The following is a 20,302-nucleotide window of genomic DNA, read 5'->3' as shown; positions in this document are numbered from 1 at the left end:
GCTATGGGCTGGCACGGCAGCACTGCTGGGAGGTGTCCTGCTGTGGAACTGCCTGAAGAAAACAAACCTGGCCATTTTATCAACACGAGTGGAGCTCCAGCAGCTCCGAGACGCTGAAAATCCTCCTGGGAGCAGCAGGACCTCAGGGAAGCGTCTGAACAATGGCAGCTTGTGCAGGGGCTGAAGAAAAGCTGCCGTTGTTGGGGTGAGCGCAGCGGCACGGGGCGCACCCAGGTACCCCAGCTGTGCCAGCACGTCGTGCAACAGAGCCGGGGCTGTTGTGGGCACCGCGCCGGCACTGGGTGTCACCGCCTCGGCTGGGAGCCGGGGACGCTGCCTCTTTGTCTGCTCTCCTTTCTGCTCTGCTGACCCGCTTTGCTCCCTCCGTTGCGCCATCCATCAGTGCTGGCAGCACCGTCAATTCCAGGCCTCCGCCATGCCATTCCCCAGTGGGAAAAAGCACGCTGGGTTCTTTAGGGCAGGGAGAAGCACTTTCTCTCCTCGCAAGTTCCTAGTTTCCCTCTATCCCTCTGCAAAGACAAACCATGCCTCGCCCCAGCTTTGGACGCGGAGCTTCTCCTGCAACCCAGTTCACCTCCAGCTCCGCTCCAAGCTCCGAGGGCAGGCACGGCCCCGCCGCGTCCCTGCGGCCGCTGCTATTACCGGCAGCCGGCAGGCGGTGGCAGCCCTACCCGAGGCCGGCTGGGCCCCCGCAGCCTCTAGGCGCTGCGGACACCGCTGCGCACCGGTGGCAACCCTAACTGGGACACAACACAGCGATGCCGTGGATGAGCTATAGAAAATGGCAGCATCTGGGGGCAGGCTTACGTTCACTCCCCCTGCCGTGGTCATGCAGGGTGGACCTGCAGTTCTGGGTGTCACCCAGGTCCCCCTAGCCCCGCACACCCCATGGTCTGGACCTGAACAGGAATCCCACAGTGGTATCATTAAATGGTTTGAGTTGGAAGGCTCCGTAAAAATCATCTAGTTCTAACCCTTGCCATGGACAGGGACATTTCAGTTGCACTGGAGGAGGTTCAGGTTGGATATTTGGAACAATTTATTCTCGGAGAGAGCGGTGATGCGGTGGCACAGCCATCCAGGGAGGTGATGGGGTCACCATCCCTGGAGGTGTTCAGGAATAGTGGAGATGTGGCACTGAGGGATGTGGTCAGTGGGGTGGATTGGGGTTGGGCTGGATGATCTTAGAGATCTTTCCCAACCTTAACGACTCTGTGATTCCATGACTGGGACAGAGATGAGCTGAGGATGAGCCACTGGGCACATGGAGGGGCCGGGTCCTGCCCAGGGCTGTGCCATGGGGCAGCCGTGGGCTCTCAGGGTTGATCCTTGCGTAGGCACTGCACTGCTGGGACTTGGCCTGCCGCAGCCTGTGGGCTTCTAATTTACTGCTTTCCTTTTACCGTAAAACAGAAAGGGGAAGGTGCACCCTTTAATCACTGCCTCCGGGGCCCCGCCTGAAACCACACAGCGGCTGAGCGAAGGCTAGGAGTTAATGCTCCTTCCGACACCTTTTTATGATTCATGGGCCTGACCTTGAGCCATAAACCGCTCAACCTCCCTGACACACTGGCAGTATTTACAGCCTGCGGGACCGGGACATGCAGCAACAGATGCAGCTGCGTGGTTGGGATAGGCACAGGTATGGGTGCGACAGGTAGCAGCCGAGAGGCAGAGGGATGCTGCAGGCTGGGATGTCCTGGATTTATCCCTCGCAGAGGCATCCCAGGTGAGACCTGTGGAAGCTGCCATGGGAACTGGAGTGGGGTGAGACCTGGTGGTCAAAGAAAAGGTTGAGCAGAGCCTAACACGCTCTCTGCTTTTTGCCTCAGTTTCCCCACTGCTGCAGCAGCACTAATCCTGACCCATCCTGTTTGCATGGAGTTGGAAGACCGAGCTCAGCACTGTTTGCAAAGTGGGTTTGGCTCCTCTGATAGAGCAAGCCAGAATGTGAAGGTCATTATTATTAGCAGGATTCAAGTGATTAACCCAGTACAGGTGAGCAGCTGTGCTGTGCTCAGCAACAAAACACACACAGCCTCAAAGTATTGACAAATACAATAAAAAGCAATGAAAAAATAATGGCAAACATTATAAGACCAGCAAGTTGCCAAACTGCCCCCAAAACATGCTTCCTGAAAGCAGAAGGGACTGAGCTATGCCATTCCCAGGGACATCCATGGGACATCAGGATAGCCAGGAGTTCAGCGATGCCCATGGGTCCTTCCAACTCTGGCCTTCTATGATTCTATGATCCAGATCTTTAGGAGCCTGTGCTCCCTCTGCATGTACCCAAATCTCCTGGTATGGGCTTGTGTGCGTCACTTTCCCCATCCTCCCCAGGCATCCTTCTTCCTCCTCTGACCGACAACACAAACCACAGTAATGGGAAACTTATATTGGAACAAGAATTTCAATTTGGAACAGGATTTTATTTTTATTCATTTATTTTTTTTATTTTGAGTTTGCAAGTTGTCATTTTTTTTCCCCCTTCTCCTTGTGAAACAAAAGAGGGAAAACTCATCCTTATCTCAGAAAGCAGAGTTCAGGAAAAAGCTACTGGTCTTTTGGACTCAGTGGGTCCTGTTTGGTAGCCTTGCTTGTCATTGGGAATTTATCAGCCAAACACAGATCTGCTATAGTGCGCCATATAACTAGTGCATAAACAAACTTCAGCATGATAAATGAGCTACTTTGAAGCCATAAAGTTATTAGCTAGTGGCTGTTAGCTACTGCTTAGAGAGCACTCAGAGAGGGGTGTAGAGTTCCCTCTGCTGCCTGTAGCTCACGTCTGCTGTGCAACATCACGGGGGGCTGCCAGGTCCTGGAGCATCCTAACCTGCATGTTGCAGGGCTGTAAGGGTCCCTCTGGGCCACCTCCTGCTCCTGTTCCCACAATGTGCTGGGGGTGGCCAGGGCTGGCTGCATCCCCCTAGCGTTGCTGGGATGCAGGAGATGTCTCAGAGGGGCCGGCAGTGGGGCAGCAGGATGCAGAGCTGTCTCAGTGCCTGTTCCTCATTAGAAGCCCGGTGTTGAAGAAACTCATAATTAGAGCTCTGAGTATTAATTAATCTCCATGACCCTCCTCTCATTCTCCTTTCCCCGCTCTCACTGCTCAGGAGGTCAGCCTGCGTTATTAACAAGTGCAGGATGGTGAGCGTGCAGAGTGGGCTGGCAGCAATGTAGGGCTCAGACCTTGGGTCCTGTCCCTGTGTTCAGAACAGTGGGTGTCTGGCTCCCCCCGTATTGCTGGTGGAAGCAAGTGTCCCTCCCCACGTGCCTTCGTCTGCTGCTGGGCTCAGCTGGGAACATCCCACTGCTGGAGACCTGGCACTAGGGCATGCCAACAAGGCAGCCCGGCACAACCCCACCGTGGCACACATCTCTGCCCTGCCTGACCCCACTCAGGGGCGGCCCCTCAGTAGGACTAGAGAGGATGGCCTCAAGCTGCACCAGGGAGGTTTAGGTTGGATATTAGGAATACATTCTTCTCAGAAAGAGTGGTGATGCAGTGACACAGGCTGCCCAGGGAGGTGGTGGGGTCACTGTCTGTGGAGGTGTTCCAGAGCCGTGGGGATGTGGCACTGAGGGATGTGGTCAGTGGGCAGCATTGGTGGTAGGCAGAAGGCTGGACAGGACCATCTTAGAGCTCTTTTCCAACCTTAATGATCCCGTGACTCTGTTCTATGCTCCCTGCCTTGCCCATGCAGGCTTGGCCAAATGGAGCACAGCCTGAGGACTGGGAGATACCGAGAGCTGCCAGAGAGCGACAACACAACAACACAAGATATTACATAAATCCAAACTTTTCTGACTCCCTGGTAACCACCAATTGCTTCCCTGATCTGATTTTTCCCCTTTTCTGCTGGAGCAATAAAAAGGGGAAAATCAACATCCAAATGATCTTGTTTATGGCGACTAAATAAGCTGCATGTGCTTAATCCGTTAGAGTTTAATGAATTTACGACTTGCTTTGGAATTTGACAAGGGCTGTAAAAGAGTAATTAACATTTATCAGTGTGTTTTTTTACACACACCCCGCCCTCCTCCCTGCTCCCTGCCTCCTCCCACCGCCTGTCGCAGAGCAGCACTGGGTACTGGGGGGAATATAAAAGCGATCAATTAATTCTTAATAATCTCAGGGAAAGATTGTAGAGTCACTGTATGAACTCAGGGAGTGTCAATAAAGGTGCCAAAGGTTGGCCCCCTCATCGGCGCTGCGGAGGAATGTGGGTGGCTGGGAGGGGACGGGGCAGTGGGGCTGTGGTGGAGCAGCCCTGCACACCTTTGCTTTTCTCTGATGGCCTCCAGAGCGATGCTGGGACACCTCATCCTGGTGGCTGTAGGGCAGGAGGAGAACCCAAATCCTCACTATCACCACCCCTGTGTAATCGCACAGACAGCTCGTGCAATGGACATCACCATACACAGTTTATACTGCCCTGCTTTCATAGAATCATAGAATCAGAGATTGGAAAAAGTCACTAAGATCATCCAGTCCAACCCCAACCCATCCCCACCATTCCCACTCATAGAATCATAGAATCTTTAAGACCATCGAGTCTTACCATTAAATCCAACCACCAGCCCATCACCACCAATGCCCATTAAAATTCTGTGCCACGTCCCTTGAACGCCTCCAGGGACAGTGACCCCACCACCTCCCTGGGCAGCCTGCACCAATGCCTCACCACTCATCAAGAGTCTCCTGGAGGAGACAGCAAAGCTATCTGGGCTCGGCTATGGGGCAGAGGGGTCCCACGGACCTACAAACAAAAGCTCAGGATGATAAATCCTCAGAGGTTTGAGACTGTCCGGGCATCTGCTCTGGACAGAAACAAATTCTCCCTGTCGAACATAATGGCCCAGAAATAAGCACTGAGGCAGGGAAGGAGAGGGCTGGACCCAGAGGGTCTGGAATATCTCCCCCTAACCCCATGGCGAGCACGTGGGAGGGATGAGCACTGGGCATGCACACACAGGGCAGGCAGGAGCACTAGGATTTATGACCGGGTTATTCGAGGCAATGGGATGAGCACAGGAAAGAGAAGCAGAAAATAACAGGATGAACTTACATCATTTTCAACCTTCATTTCACATGTACCATCTTGTCCACAGGGAGCAGAGCAACCAGCACCCCCAGCACGAGACTCACTGAGTTATATTGGTGGCCCCAACAGGACCCATCGCTTCCCAGATCCTGGGATGCTGTCCCATGCCCTCCTGCCTGCTCTGGCTCAGCTGTGCTGCTGTCAGCCCGTCTAAACAGCATGGCTGGGGTCAGCATCCTGGTGGCTCTGGGATTTGTCATGGGATCTGAAGAGCACAGCTCACAGCAAGCACCCCCAGGGGCAGAAAGGGTGCACGGAGGGGGAGAGCATCCCAAAGGGGACACGGAGCTGTGATCACCAGCAACATCCATTGGATCAGCATCTTGGGACAGGAGCTAGGAGGTGACCAGACTGCTTCTTTTTGGGATAATGGGACCACAGAGGGGCACACAGAGGTGGCAGGAGTCCCTAGCATGCTGCTTGGGGTCTTAAGCCCACAGTCAGCGGTGCTAAAGATGATTGTAGGCTGTGGCTATAAGGAATCTATTGATCTCTTGGACTCTCTAATGACAGATTAACCATTTTAATAAAACGTCTCTTAATCATGCATTAACCCTTCTCAGCTACTCGTACATTCAACAACAAACTGAGGAGAATGGTGGGATTTCTCAGCATCATTTTTGGGGGAGAAGGGAGGAAAAGACTTACTTAGGTAAAAACGACAACAAGAAAAGAATGCAAACTTACAGAGGGGGAGAGTTAAAATCATACGATGAGTGGCAGTTGCAGACGCCTGGGGCCCTCTTTGGCTGTCGCTTCTATCTGGCAATCAATCGACAAGAAATGGGGATTATGAAATATTGTGCCTGTGAGCAAAGGAGGGGGTTCCTTCCCCAGTGTGTGATACCTCCACTCCCACCGGGACACAGCATGGCTAATGTCACCCATCTGGTGTTGAATAGGCTTTAGGTCACCCATGGCCATCATCCCCATACGTCTTTCTGACCAACTCCAAGCAAGGCCATGACATCATAGAATCATAGAATACCCCAAATTGGAAGGGATGAATCCTAGCAAAGGATCTCGATGCCTCTGATTTCTTATGGGAATGGGACTTGGCAGATGGGAGCAAGACACTGGGATTGGGCATGGAGAGAAGGAGGCAAGGGAACAGCTGCACTGGCGCAGAATAGGACAGGGGGCTCTGCCATGTGTGCACGGCCCCCCCGGGGCCTCTTGTGTAAGCACCAGGGAGAGGACAGGCACTGCTTCCTCTTGCTGGAGCCGTTGCAGCCTCAGAAACCACCACGTCCTCCCTGCTTCCTGCAGGTGCCCATGAATCACACCTTGTCACTGTGCTGCCCAACCGCCCCTTCGCTGGCCAGGAAAGGGTTAAGCGGGCATTCATCACCCTGTTTGAGAGATGTTTCAAAGCCTCTTCCAAATATTATAAAAAATGCCTTTAATCATCTAATAGCACGAACTCAGCCCATGATGGATGGAGAGAAGTCGCCTCTCTCCTCCTGATCCTAACAGATGAGGCTGAAGAGCTGCTGCTCCGGGGGGGAGGAAAGTTGGGGAGGGGGCTGGGGAGAGAGAAGGACATTTCTCAACCTCCCACCAGAGCAGTTATAAATATGAGGTCATACAGCAAGAGATGATAACGCATTAAGGGCTCTTGAGATATTAGTCTGTCAGCCTCGTTAGACACAGCCTATTTGGGGCTGACTGCATAATTAGAGGCTGGGGTACCCATAACTCATTGGTGTTTATATGGTGGAAGGGGCTACGCTCACCATCACCCTCAACACTCTGAAAAGTCATCTTCAGCAGGCATCTAGCTCTGCTCCCTGCTGCAAAAAAGCACACAAACCCTGGACAAAATCCTGCTCCTGCCCCAGCCTCTGCCCTTCTGCAGCCCCCACTCTCTTGCAGGTTGGAATGGGAAGACAGAGGTGACAGTCTGGCCCCAGGGAGCTCACGGGAGGTGCAAAGTCCCAGTCCTCCTGCCTGCCCCATGGGATGCGTTGCCCCTTGCAAAGGGCTGTGTCCACCATGCACCACCCCATGCTCGTCCTTCCCATGTCCTTCCCAGGGAGTTGCTTTGGGCTGGGATGGGAATGGGCCGTGGAGGTGGCTGTGTACTGGATAAGGATGGGGAAACAGAAATGAGCCCAAGGAAAGGAGAAAGCCTGAGAATACCATGGGACAGCACTGTGAGCATCCCCAGCCCTGCATCCCCTGTAACCTTCACCAGGAACCACATTTAAGCAGCGACCTATGAGAGAGGGCAAAGACCCCACAGCCTGGGCAGAGGTGACACCTTCCTTGGGAGTGCAAGCACTGGTGAGACAGTATGGAGCTGATTGGTGTGAACAAGGAGCTGGGCTTTGCTGAGCTGCTCCACTTTCTCTTCTCAGTTCTGCCTCACTGGTGGTGAGCATCGACACCGCGGGGCACTCCTCAAACCCACCCGCTCCAAAATTGAACAAGTGAAACAAGGAAGGGGAACATTTCCCTTCTGCAGCCGTGTGCAGTGAGGGCACTGCAGGAGCTGCTCCTGCTCTGGGGATGCCAGTAATCAGAGCCCAGGGGCTGCCCTGCCATCCCCTCATCCTGCACACCCTGCAGCTGGGGAGGGGGCAAGGGATCTGCAGAGGCAGGGGCAACCCCATGGCTTCCCAGGCTGAGGCAGGATAATGAATCCTGATGGGGGAAGTGACCTTTTCCAAATGCCACATGTCATTGGATTTTATATCACACCAGGACAATGCACCATGGGTATTAAAATCGTTTTTCCAATAGGAGTGCGTTGTGTGTATGTGTGTGTGTGTGTCAGGGAGAGATGTGAGAAAAATAAAATTAAGATGTGAAAATAAAGCTACCTCTAACTATGGCTTTTAGAGAAGACTTGGGTCCTGGCAGGGCAGCATTGGCAGAGCCAATCATGCCCTTTGCTCCTGAGGCCATGAGTGATTTTGTCAGGGAAATGTCCTGATCCCCATTTCTCAAGTTTTGCACAGACATCCACTTCTGCAGCATCCCCTATGCACAGGAGCACACCTCCAAAGCTGCTCATGGAGCCATGCACAAATGTGAACAGAGTATGCCATGCCTCTTGATTCCCATTGGCGCTAGGCTGGGCTGTGCATGCAGGGGAAGCAAAACTTTGCACAACTGCCAAAGCCAGACTAGGGGGTCTCACCCTTTAGGCCCCTGTGAGACAGCACAGGGAGGTACATGGAGCATCTTTATGCTGGTGCACACCGGTACGGGACACACTGAACACAAGGATGAAAGCACAGAGTGAGAAGGGAGTCACTGGGAGCCAAGCTTGCTTAAACTCCAGTCTGTTCCCTCGATCTGCAGGGCAATTGTCTGGCTGAAATAACAATGCTGAGACACACACACACACACACAAAAAGAAAAATAATAAAAAAGAAGACAAGCTGTGTTTGTTTATTCAGCTTCTTTCTCCCGTTCTGTCCTCGACAATGCCCTGACACTGTGTCCTGCTGCACCGGGGCTGCAGCCCCAATAGGCTAAATTTATCCCAGCTGGAGATGTTTACAAGCCTTGTCCTGTTTACAGTGTGGCTCATCCTGCTCACTCTGAGCCCAACAGCCTGTGCTTCCCGTCCTTGGGCAGAGCCACTGGGGGCTATGGGGAGAAGTGGCACTCCCGGCTGCTGCTTGCCCACTTCAGTGCTCCAGTGATGGCACAAGGGGACACCACATTTTCTTCCCCAGTATAGGCCTCAGGGCTCACCCAGGCTCTCAAGAGCTCAGCCTCTCCCCCAGTGACCAACCCATCAACTCACTCTGCTCTCCCAGGCTGCCTCACCCCATAGTGCCTTCAGCAGGGCTCACTTGGCAACATCCAGGCGTCCCTTTGCTGCTCATAGAGCCCCAGCTAATGAATCCTAATGCATGAAAGCTTTCCATCAACTATTTGGCTTGCTGTTGACGTGGGCTGGGAGTCACACGAGCAGATTTGGGGTGAGCTCAGACTGAGATCATAGAATGATAGAGTATCCCAAGTTGTAAGGGACCCATAAGGACCATTGAGTCCAACTCGCACGATGCATGGCAGGAGCTTCCAGGGAGCAGAGGGTTTGTGCATCCCAGCCCTGCTCTGCATCTGGATAAAATCTGTGGATGGCTGTGGGTGGGGTGAATTTAACCCTGAAGTTTGTCCACAGGAAGTATTTCTCCTGAGAAACCTAACATGTCAGGCACTTCTCATTGTGAAAGAAGAGCTTGGGAATGTCTGCCAGACCCATTCTTGCTCCAGAACACAAACAGGGCTTCTGGGGAACACCTCACCAACCTGAAAGCCTCCTCCATCTTTCACTCGCATTCGTTCCAAGCTCAGGTGAGGTGATGTAAACACCCCTGTTCATTGCGCCGGAGTTGGGCTAGATGACCTTTAAGGGTCCCTTCTGTCTCAAACGATTCTATGATTCTACGACATGGGAAGGGCCATGGAGCTGCACATCACACACGGGCCTGAGTGCGCTCCTCACGCGCGCTCCTCATCTCCGGAAGAAGATCCACTAGTCAGGAAGTCACGGCCCTGATTACTTTGTCTTCCACGTTTAAGAACATCCCTAACTGCTCCTTGGATAGCTCAATTAGTAAAGTGAATATATTATATAAAGTCTAAAAGATTAAACTATCATAGGCAGCCCATAATTTCATGAAGAAGTCAGGGGAGCATATCCCTCTTATTAACTCTATAACAAATGTGATGAAAATGTTCAAATAGAATGTTAATGCAATGTTACGTGTAATTTTCCCAGGCGATTTTCTGCTGAAATATTTCTTTATTAATAGTAATTGAGGGTATAAATTATGAATGAGGCGATTTTCTCCTTTCACTGGGAAAGACGTACTAATGGCAATAATTCTTTATAATAATTTTTTGGGGGGAGGATGGGGAGGGGGCTGGGGTGAGGGGTTTAAAGAAAAAAAACCTTTAAAGGGATTGCAAAATATATAGACTAGCAGTGCATGTTTTATGGCAGGGCGCTGTATTTTATATCTGTGCACCGGGCAACGCGCGGCCGCTGGCGAGAGCAGCTTCTGCACGTGGGGAATGGCTCAGCACAGGGATGTGATGGGAGCAGCAAGGCTGCAGGGGTGCAGTGCTGGGCACTTCAAATTGCAGTGGTGCTGTGAGTTTGGGGCACTTTTGGGACACGTTGGGGTGCAGGGACAGGCGGTGCTGAGTGGCACAGCTGCTCACCAGGGGAACAAAAAGTCCTTTTTTTTGTCTTCTTTCATTCTAAAAAGCCGGAATGAAAGAGGCGTTTTACAAGGGTTTTCAGAGCTTGCTCTCCTTGAGGGCTGTTTGGTTTGTGACAAGCCAAACGGCTTGGAATTTTTTCCATGCTGTTAAAAAAAGGATGCTGGTTGGAGGGCGTTCCTTCGCTGCCACGCTCTGCAAACATCTCTCTTTTTAAAGAAAGGGGAAGAAAAGATGACATCCTAAAATTTTCTGTTGCCCAATTATCTGGAAAAAGGCTATGAGTGGTTTGAAACTTTTCTACCCAAGAAATCCATATTTCTCCCTCCTTGGGTTCTTCCCCAAGGGACATCTCTCACACTGGCGTACTCACTGCCCTGCCCTGACTGTCCCCATCCCCTCTGCTGGGCTGGGAACTGAGGCAGAGCTGCTCATTCCCCAGCGAGGATGCTCTCCCTCCACCTATACCCTCCCACAGGCACTGCCCCAGGCCCTGCCAGAGGCATCGCCTGCATGGAGAGGCCGACAAAATCAACGCGATCCGTCACCGGCCCTCCTCAAAATTAAGTTAATAATTTATGATGTTAAATGGGACAGTTAATAGCTGGGCCAGATGATTCCTCAGCTAATCTAGAGCGCGGGCTGAGCTGCAACGAGTCCTCTGAGAGTTCATTACACTCCCCAGTCCTCTGTGCTCGTGCTGTTGGCTCCACCGATGCCTACGGGAGGCTGTGGCTGGTGCCGCTGGCAACGCGCCGAATGCCTGGCCCTCATCAATTAAGAGAAATAAGGAAATCGACAGGAAAATTAATTTTCAAAGAGACAATGCCTATGACACCTGCTCTGCCCTAGGGAAGCCATGGGGTTAGCTGAAGCCTTGGGGGGTAGTTGCATCTGAGAGAGGTCAGGATGCTCTGCTGGGGCACTATGGGTGTCATAGGTGTTGTTCTAGGTCTGGGGGGTAGTGTGGGTCACTGGGAGAGGATGCTTATGCTGCTAAGTCAGCCCCAAGCAGACACCAGGCACATTTAGGAGGAAATGTGACGCTGCTTAGAGCAACCCCTCCCCTTGCAGCTCACCAGCAGCAAGAGTTTGCAGCGGTATCAGCCTAAGGGAGGCCCATCCTTGCCCTTAGTGGGGGCAGTATTCAGACCCCATGGGCCAAGTGGGGCTGCCAAGCACAGGCAGCTGCATCCAGATGTGCCTTGATGGCTCACGCAGATGTTGGCCCTGTGCAGCACCCCTTCTCCCTTCAACATTCCTGTTGTCGCCAAATTCAAACCATGCACCGTGTGGGGGGATTACCTGCAATTACAGCTTTCACACATTGGGTGCAGCTGGGGAGGTGGTGGCGGGGGCATGGCGTAAGGATATCCATATGGTGGGCTGCTGCAACCATTCCTCCATCTTCCATTTCCCATCTTCCCCCCAGAAGCTTTTCTCTGAAGCGCCCTCCACGGCAAGGACACGGGGGGGAGAGGGGTCCCCCAGCCCTTTTCCTTCCCATAGCCCATGGGAGAAATGACAATTAAGGGGACAACAAATGAGGCTGCCAGGCCCTGGGGGGGGCAGGGGGGACATGTGCGGTAACTTGAGGCTGAAGCGGAAATAGCTCCAGTCGACCTACTTAGAAAATCATCATTACTGCAGGATTTATGGCTGACATGAGATTGTCTGATAGATGTAACTATTTAAAGGCAGCCAAGGCCCCCATTTATAACAATGAAAGGGAGGGGGGTGAGGGAGCTGGGGCAGGTTTGAAGATCAAAGAAGCACCTGGGAGAGGAATGGGGACCAGTGAGGATGAAGGGATAGCATCTCCAGCTCCAGGGCAGATGGGGCTGTGCCCATGGGGGATGCCCTGAGCACCCCAGCTCTTCAGGGTAGGGTGGTCCCCAGCCCTGACACCCAGGTGAGAGGTTTGGAGACAACAACCAAGTGACGATGGGTTGGTAGTTGAACTAGATGTTCTTAGTTTTCTTTTCCAACCTTAATGATTCTGTTCTGTTCTGTTCTATTCTATTCTATTCTATTCTATTCTATTCTATTCTATTCTATTCTATTCTAATGCCTGAAAAGTTCTGATTTTGTTTTTTTAGTGTAAAGGACAGCGAATAGCTCCTGGGAGTGTTGGTGTGGATGTTGATGCACCCTAGCCCCTCAGCAGTCCTTCTGCCTGTTCATCCTTATGGGTCCCTTCCAGTTTGGGATGTTCTATGATTTGGTGGTCCCACAATCCCACAGGGCTTTACATAGAGGACAGTGCAGGCTCTTGGTGGCTTGACCCAACATCAAAGCCAGGACCAATTCCTACTTGTCATTTCCTCAGGCCAGCCAGTCTCTTGGTGATCTTTCCAACCACACAGAGGTACCGAGAATGTGCCAAGAGTGGCACCTGAACACCCACCTTGGCCGAGACAGCCCATGGGTCTCAGTACCCAATGGGTGCTCAGCTATCACTGAGCAAGGCGTGATGCTGCCCAGAAAGAGGACTGGCTCCTGGAGGACCCCCTGCCCGGGCACAGCATGGAGTTGGTCACCAGCGTCCCCGTCCCGGGCTCTCCTCCCCAATCTGGCTGCTCCCTGTCCTTTGGGGATGGCAGCAGCTCCTCACCTGATTGAATTTCCAGGCCATCACTCGCTCTCCCTGCAGCTGCGAGGCACGATCGCCCTCCCGGCAACCCCACGCTCACCCCGCGGAAGGAGGGGCTAATTCAGTTAGCCCAGTGGCATTAGCTGCCGTGAAGAATAACCCGCCAACAAGGGCCTGCAAGCCTGACACAATATTAAAGACCCCACTGCCCTCACTTGGGGCAGATTAAGCTGGGCTCATTGCTTTAATGCTGCACTCCTTGGCCGGGCTCCCTTCAAGGCTCTGCACCTTAACTGTATTACCCCAGCACCAATGTGCTTGACCTGCCGATATTGCTCCCACTGATAATTCACCTCCCAGGAAACTTTGCCTTTTTGACCTCCTGCCAGAGCAGGCTCAAACCCCAGAGCGGGGCTGCCCCTGTGTCCCTGCTGCCCCCGCTCCAGCACCTGGGTACTAAGGCTGTCCCATAGCACACTGCAGTGTGCAGCCATGCACAGAGGGATGCAGACACAAATACCGTACAAATACCGGTACGGCACAGGGCCTGGGCTCCATCCTGTTCCTTTTCTCTTGTTGGCCACACTCAGAGCTCATACTATCATAGAATCATGCAACATCCTGAGCTGGAAGAGACCCCCAAGGATCATCCTGGCTCCACACAGGACCACCCAAAAATCAGACCATGTGACTGAGGGCATTGTCCAAACCCTTCCTGAATCCTGCAAGCTCAGTGCCACGACCGGCATGCACACTGATAATGCTCATGGCCATGCATATTGGTGATGCTTGCTGCAATGCATGTTGGTGATGATGTCAACTATTTATGTCAAAGTGGCTCTTCCTGCAGCTTTTGTGCAGTCTGGGAAGAGGCTGCCCAGCAAGGACCAGGCACTGCTCCCAACAAACAAGAACTCATTTTGAACACAGAGGAAACCCATCTTGCTTCCTTGTTTTTCAATTTCACCACACAAGGTGTGTTTCTTTTTCTCTTTGAAGAACCAAAACTAAAAAAAGGAACAAACCCAAACTTCTGCCCAGATCTCAGACGGCAAGCTGCAGATTTTTTTCTTAATATCAAAAGCCTCAGTGAGGTTGTGCTCGATGCAGCCCTCTCGGCACAGGAAGCAGAGCCCGCACAAAAGGGCTGTCACGGAGCATCTGTGCAGCAGTGTGGTTTGGTAGCCATGGGGACAGCAGGGTTCTATTCCAGGCAGTGCCACCAAGCCAGCGTGGGACCTGGGGAACTTCGCCCTGTTTTCTGTCCCCACTGTTTGATCATCATCCACTGCAAGACTGGAGCTGCCCTCCTGCTGCCCTGCCCATCCCTCTTCTGTGTTGTAGCCTGAGCATCCCATTTGCTTTTCCTGCCCCCGAAGGAGATGGGCATCCCCACTCAGCCAAGAGAACAACCAGAAGCCACTTGTCCTGCTGTAGGCACAGGGAGAATCTCCTGCACTAGTGGGCATGGGACACACCAGGCCTTCTGCTGTGTCACCCCTTAACATGACCCTTGCCGTTAGGGGGAGATTTAAGGTGCTCTTATATCTCCCTGCTGTAAATGGCCTCATAAAAGTGACAAAAAGACGTTCATATGGATGCTTGTTAAAATTTTATTACTAATCACCTACAAAGTCAGCTGCTGTATTTAACCAAGGTTGGGAGGAGGAGGTCAGAGGGGGCCCTGCCTGTGTGGGATGAAGAAATCCAGACCAGAAAGCATCAGCAGAATGAGGTGCTGATGGCCTGGATGCAGCCCATGGGCACAGGGAAGGCACAGGGAGCTGGATGCAGCCCATGGATGTCTCCCTGCAGCAGACTCAGCCTAAGAGTTCATGATGGAGCTCTGATCAGATGTTAACAAAGAGACCTTTTGCTCTGTGGTAATGAAACCCAGGCTGACTTCTCTCTGCCTGGTGCTGGGGGAGGTAGGAAAGTATTGCACTAACATAGTGAGAAAGGGAATAGGGAAAAGTCTCCTAGTAAAAATAAGCAGCTTCAAGTGTCTCCTCAATTAGGTAATGGCATGCAGGTGATGATAGGTGTCAGGACCGTGAAGGACAGACTCTAGCTCTAAGACCTCTGCTGCCACTGCAGCCAGGAGCAGGGCAGGGAGACAGGCTCCTCCCTAGGGATGTTCCTCTGTGAGGATGCTCGTATAAACCTCCTCCCCACCTGCTCCTTCTTCCAGCTTTATGCCACCCCCAAATGGTTTGGGCAGCTCCGGCATCCCCTCCTGCCTCTTGCTGCATCTCCTATACCACCTGTCCTTTTGGCTCCCTGTCGCCACTTCCCCTAAATCCCACTGCTGGCACGCTCCAGGAACTGCCGTCTGTCCGTCTATCAGTCCTCACATCCATCTTCAGAAGCTCAGTATAAATCTCCTGGAGGCCTCCTTGCTCCCTATATATCTGTCTAATTAATGTTAGTATAAGTAAAGCACAGCCTTTTCCCCTTAATAAGCAGAGTGCTGACTTTATTACAGGGTGGTTTTTTTCCTTCTCTCTTCTGGCTTCAGTGCTCTAAATCACATCCAGGAAAGCGCTTACCAAGGGAAATGCCACATCCTGGCCCTGCTGCACCCCAGGCCCCAGGGGTGGGCAGTGGGTGAGGGGGGAGCTCAGTGGATGGGATGGGATGGATGGCTTCAGAGTGGTGTCACAGCACTGAGCTGCCAGGTTAGCTGGGGTCAGGGGAGAAGTCAGAGGCCATCAATGTGTTGTCTGGCCGAAAGAGGGGCCCAAGCAAAACAAGGTGTTAAATGTCCTCTAATTAGAAGTGTCAAAACAGGACTGTAAGGGCTGGGGGCGAGGGGGGTGGGGGCTGGAAATATGATAAGAGGGGCTGGGCAGAGATAGAGGTGCAAGATCCTTGGGCTCAGGACCACACTACAGGCAAGTGGCACTGTAGTCCTGCTTGAGCTTCAGCTGGCATATTTATGTGGAATGTGAAGGTGAGGACATATTTCTGGGCCAAAGTGCATCTCTCTCAAGAACTTGGAGGAGCAGAAAGATAGAATCATAGAAATATAGAATCATTAAGGCTGAAAAAGACCGCTTACATCAGCTAGTCCAACACCAACCCACCCACCATGCCCACTGACCACGTCCTGCTCGGTGCCACATTCCCACAGTTCTGGAACACCTCCAGAACAGTGATCCCACCACCTCCCTGGGCAGCCTCTTCCACTACCCCCATCACCATGGGGTGGAGACCTTGCAGGCAAAGAAACATCTAGCCTGCAAAAAGCGGAGTGTGGGAAGTGGTTCCTCCTGCTGTGCCAAGCCACAAGCACGTCAACCACCACTTCAGCACCCCGTTCAATGTCCTGCCCCAAAAGGGTTAATGCTCCCTGCACCCTGGGTGCTGGGGTGAAAGGGTTACCCATGTTGTGCTCAGATCTCTTGGCTGTAATGTGATTTCTCGCATATGTATTTATGCAGTTTTGCCAACACCCCCACCACCCCCACACGGTGGCTTATTGATCACACTAATGGAAGGGATCCGGTTGCACGTGCTCCACCATGCTCCCACATAGCCTCTCCTGCTCTGCCCAGCCAATCAGTGCTGCGGTGCCCCCGAAAATTTCCCATAATCTCATTTGCAGATGTGTTATCACTTAATAAAGTCCACACTTGCCCTTCCTCTTCCCCCCACGTGGCTCCAAAACACATTTGCACTCTGGCTCTCAGGCCAGCTCTTGTCATGCCCTTGCATCCTGCTGGCCTCTTAGGAAGGACCACAGAGGGGTAAATGCCCTAAGTGGGAAAGGAAGGGATGGAGAAATCATCCACCCTCTCCTGAGGTCAAGGGCTGGGGTTGGTGTGTGAAGGATCCCAGCTCCCTTTCACGGTATGTGGGATGGCAGTGACAAATGGGAAGGAAAAAAGTTCATCCACATCTGAAAACACCAAGGCTACTTGCAGTGCAAATGGGTATCTCTTCTGTAATCAGCCCATGACATGGTGACTAAAGGAAAGTCCTGGCATCAGAGACAAAGTGCCAGCAGGATTTATATGGGACACTGTCCAGCACTGCATCTTTTCCAGGGGACACAAAGTTGTTACTCCAAGAATCATAAGATCATAGAATCATTAAGCTTGAAAAGACATCTAAGATCACCAAATCCAACCCCAACCCACCCCACTATGCCCACTGACCATGACCCTCAATGCCACATTTCCATGCTTCTTGAACACCTCTGGGGATGTTGCAGAAGAGCAAGGTCCAAGGATGCTTCTGACTGCACAGCCATCAGCTTGGGGACCCAGGGACCCAGGACTGGGCGTGTGCCATCAGCAAGCTGCTGCTGAGCTCTGCCGATCGATGGCCAACCTCCATGCCCTGTGCGTGTGGGGCTGCTCCCCCGGGCCCGAAACCCGACTCTGAGATTCAATAATTCAAAGGGAGAGCTATCAATGGCTTCTCAGCTCTTCAGAGAGGAGAGCAAATTGAAAGGCTTGTCAGGAGTCAAAACAGAGCAGGGCAAAGCTGGGCTGAATGTCAGAGAGATTAAACAGGCAGAAAGCCACAGGGATGGGGACAGGGATGGGAGGCAGTCACTGCTTTTCACAGGTCACTTTGCAGCTGTAGCAGGAGCTGGATTATGGAGCACTTTCGCAGCACAGTGGGTGATGTGTGCTCCACCAAACTCTCCAGCAGAGAGGATTTTGGTGATTCTGGTGGCTTTGGTAAAGAGAAGGAGCCTGGTGGCATGAGGCTGCCTCCAGCTCAGGCACAAAGTTCCCAGGAGCTCCTGTCACCAGGCATTAGGGTGGGGACAGCTGCTGGCACCATGTCCCATAGTGGCCTCCAGTACCAAGTAACTCCTCAGGCCCCAGGCAGGACGCTGCACCAACAGTAGATGATAAATAATGGTGATATTTCAATAGACACAGGTATGATAATGAAGAGCTATCCTTCTTTTGCAAAGATCACTTGTAGAATTAAATATTTATAAATGATATTTAGACTCCCAGCCCTGTAAAATGCCTTTTTTTACACTGATAATATATGTTGACTTGTTGGAGAACCAAACCAGTTTGGTATGATTAAATACAGAGCCAGGTGACATGATTCATGCTCCTTCTCCACCACTCACAGCCCGTAGCACCTGCAAGACTCTCTCAATACATTTCTACGGACATTCCCTTAAAAAAAAAAAGAACAACCAACTATCCCAGCTGCAAAATTCTCTGAAATCCTCCCAACACCCCAAATACCTCTAACAACTTTTCAATGTCTGGCTTGTAAGACATCATATTTTGCACCACACCAAGTAGCCTTTATTATGGACAGTTTACTTTATGCTTTACAACAGTGTATGTCCAGCTCTGGTGCCTGACCTGCTGCCCTTTTTGGGAGAATGAGGGCCTGAAGTAGAAGAGATATTAGGAAAAAAATCTTCTCAAAAACAGCGGTGATGCAGTGGCACAGCTGCCCAGGGAGGTAATGGCGTCATCGTCCCTAGAGGTGCTCTAGGAATGTGGAGATGTGGCACTGAGGGATGTGGGCAGTGGGCACGGTGGGGTGGAATGGGCGATCTTAGAAGTCTTTTCCCACCTCAGTGATTCCATGATTCTATGATTCTATGAAGGTGGCAGCCTCTCACAGTGGTTTGATACCATCATCATGCACCCTTGGCAACTGGTTTCCAGACATTGTCCCAGACCTGCACATGCATTCGTTTCACATCTTGAAAATAGCTCCCACAACCACAGGGTCAAAGAAGAAGAGGCAGGAGAAAGAGGAGGACCTTGTGAAGTTGGTGAGATGTGCTCAGGGACACTTGCCCCAAAGCCAATGTCCCCATAGACACCTGCACTGTGCAGACCTCAGTGATTAACGTGGATCCTTTATTTTGCAGTTTCACAAGTAGTGGGAAGAGAGAAGTGCCCTTCTGCAGCAAGCATTTGCACAGCTAGCTCCAGGCTTCAGGAGGAGCAGCACAGGATGCACTGCAGCGCTAGAGATGGGATACTCCAACACCCTGCCCTAGGAGCAGGCCTGATGTAGAGTCCTGGGAGCCTTCTCCATTGCTAGAAGTGAGGCTGGCTCTGCTCTCTCAGCCTTGTTAAACAGCACAGGCAGCACGACTGGAAGAAGTTTCCATTAATTTGCAGGTGCTGGGGGGAAGGGAGAAGGAGAGGCCAGGTGCTTTCTGCCCGCTGCCCCCAGCGAGCTCCCCCCAGCCAGCCCCCATTGTTCCGCAGCTGTCCTGCCGAAGGGGAGAACAGGCTCAGGAACAGGCTGAATGACAGCAGACACCTTATAAAATGCCTTGCAGAGCACGCCTGGCGCCTGGCCGCAAGCCGCGCAGATGCCCGCAGCCCAGCCCTGTGCAGGTAGCCAAGGGGGGGGACATCAAAGGCACTGCTTTTGCGAGGCTCGGGACGCGGGAGGGCGTGAATTATAGACTTTGATGTCTGAGCAGCGGCAGAGGCATCGGCGTGAAGATCGTTTATAAATCGCTATTTATGGTCTCCACTAAGTGCCAGGCAGGCCCTTAAAGCGAAGGATCAGGTTTAACTGAGGGCTGCTGCAGAGCTGCTGCTGGGAGCTGCAGAGCGCTGCGTGCAAGCGGGGCGTTTTTCAGCCCTTCTCCGTCCCAAACATATGAGATTGACTCTGGGGGATCTTCCCAGTGAACTTCCCCTTGCCCTCCAGGTCAACTGTTTTGGGGAGCTTCAGCATGGGGGGCACGACATCTCCATGCTGGAGGTTAAATCATCCGTGAGGCTGCCAACCATCTGGATTTGAATCTATTGGTCTGTTCCCATAGGATTCAGCCTGAATGGGACCCAACCCAAGAAACACCTGCTTCGGGCTTCTTCTTTATCCGACCTGATAGCAACCACCTTGGGTGGCATTTCTCCCTTTCATCTCTTCCCTGAAGGGAGGTCATCAAACTGTGGTTTGATCAACAAATCATCAATTGGTTCTCAAGCCACCAGCAGTGCAGCTCCACAATGCTTAAGGTTTCTGGCCCTCACACCTATTGCTGTTAAAGCTGTGCAACAGGCTGCTGCCTCTTCCCTGTATCTCCAGTTTAAAGCTCACGTCCAGCAGCTGCATCAAACTTTCCAAACACAGCAGCTGTGTTCTGAAGGTCCCTTGTGAGGTGGGCCATGCTGGATTTTCTGGTAAGTTACAAACCCCAGATCCTGGTCTGGCACCCCAAATCAGTGCACATTTATGCACACCATGAAATACAGATTAGACATACAGACTTCCCCACTGCTCTCTTTTCTCCCTGCAGCACTGGGTAGCAGTGGCACTCAGTTCTGCCCTTGCATACACCAATCCACGATAAGTGTGTACTTCTTGCCCCCAATCATTCCTCAGGACATGGAACTTTCATCCCAGCCCAAAATCACCCCCACTCAGACAA

General features: G+C 52.2%; 1 protein-coding gene across 4 annotated transcripts in view; it reads right to left on the bottom strand.

Moving 5' to 3' along the window:
• RNF220 (ring finger protein 220) overlaps positions 1-20,302 on the bottom strand; it is a 159,921-nt gene that overhangs the window by 91,924 nt on the left and 47,695 nt on the right. For 2 of the 4 annotated variants that reach the window (XM_042873202.1, XM_042873204.1), the window contains exon 3: positions 5,820-5,894. The exons of the other annotated variants lie outside the window; for them this stretch is intronic. In XM_042873202.1, the coding sequence (XP_042729136.1) occupies positions 5,820-5,894 (75 nt within the window). The remainder of the gene's footprint in view (positions 1-5,819; positions 5,895-20,302) is intronic. 4 annotated transcript variants of the gene reach the window in all.

This window comes from Lagopus leucura, unplaced genomic scaffold (genome assembly GCF_019238085.1).
Source record: "Lagopus leucura isolate 7727_CA_CO unplaced genomic scaffold, USGS_WTPT01 Super-Scaffold_100009, whole genome shotgun sequence".
Classification (NCBI taxonomy): domain Eukaryota; kingdom Metazoa; phylum Chordata; class Aves; order Galliformes; family Phasianidae; genus Lagopus; species Lagopus leucura.
The sequence above is the reverse complement of the archived record's forward strand: the minus strand, read 5'-3'. Positions and strand labels throughout refer to the sequence as shown.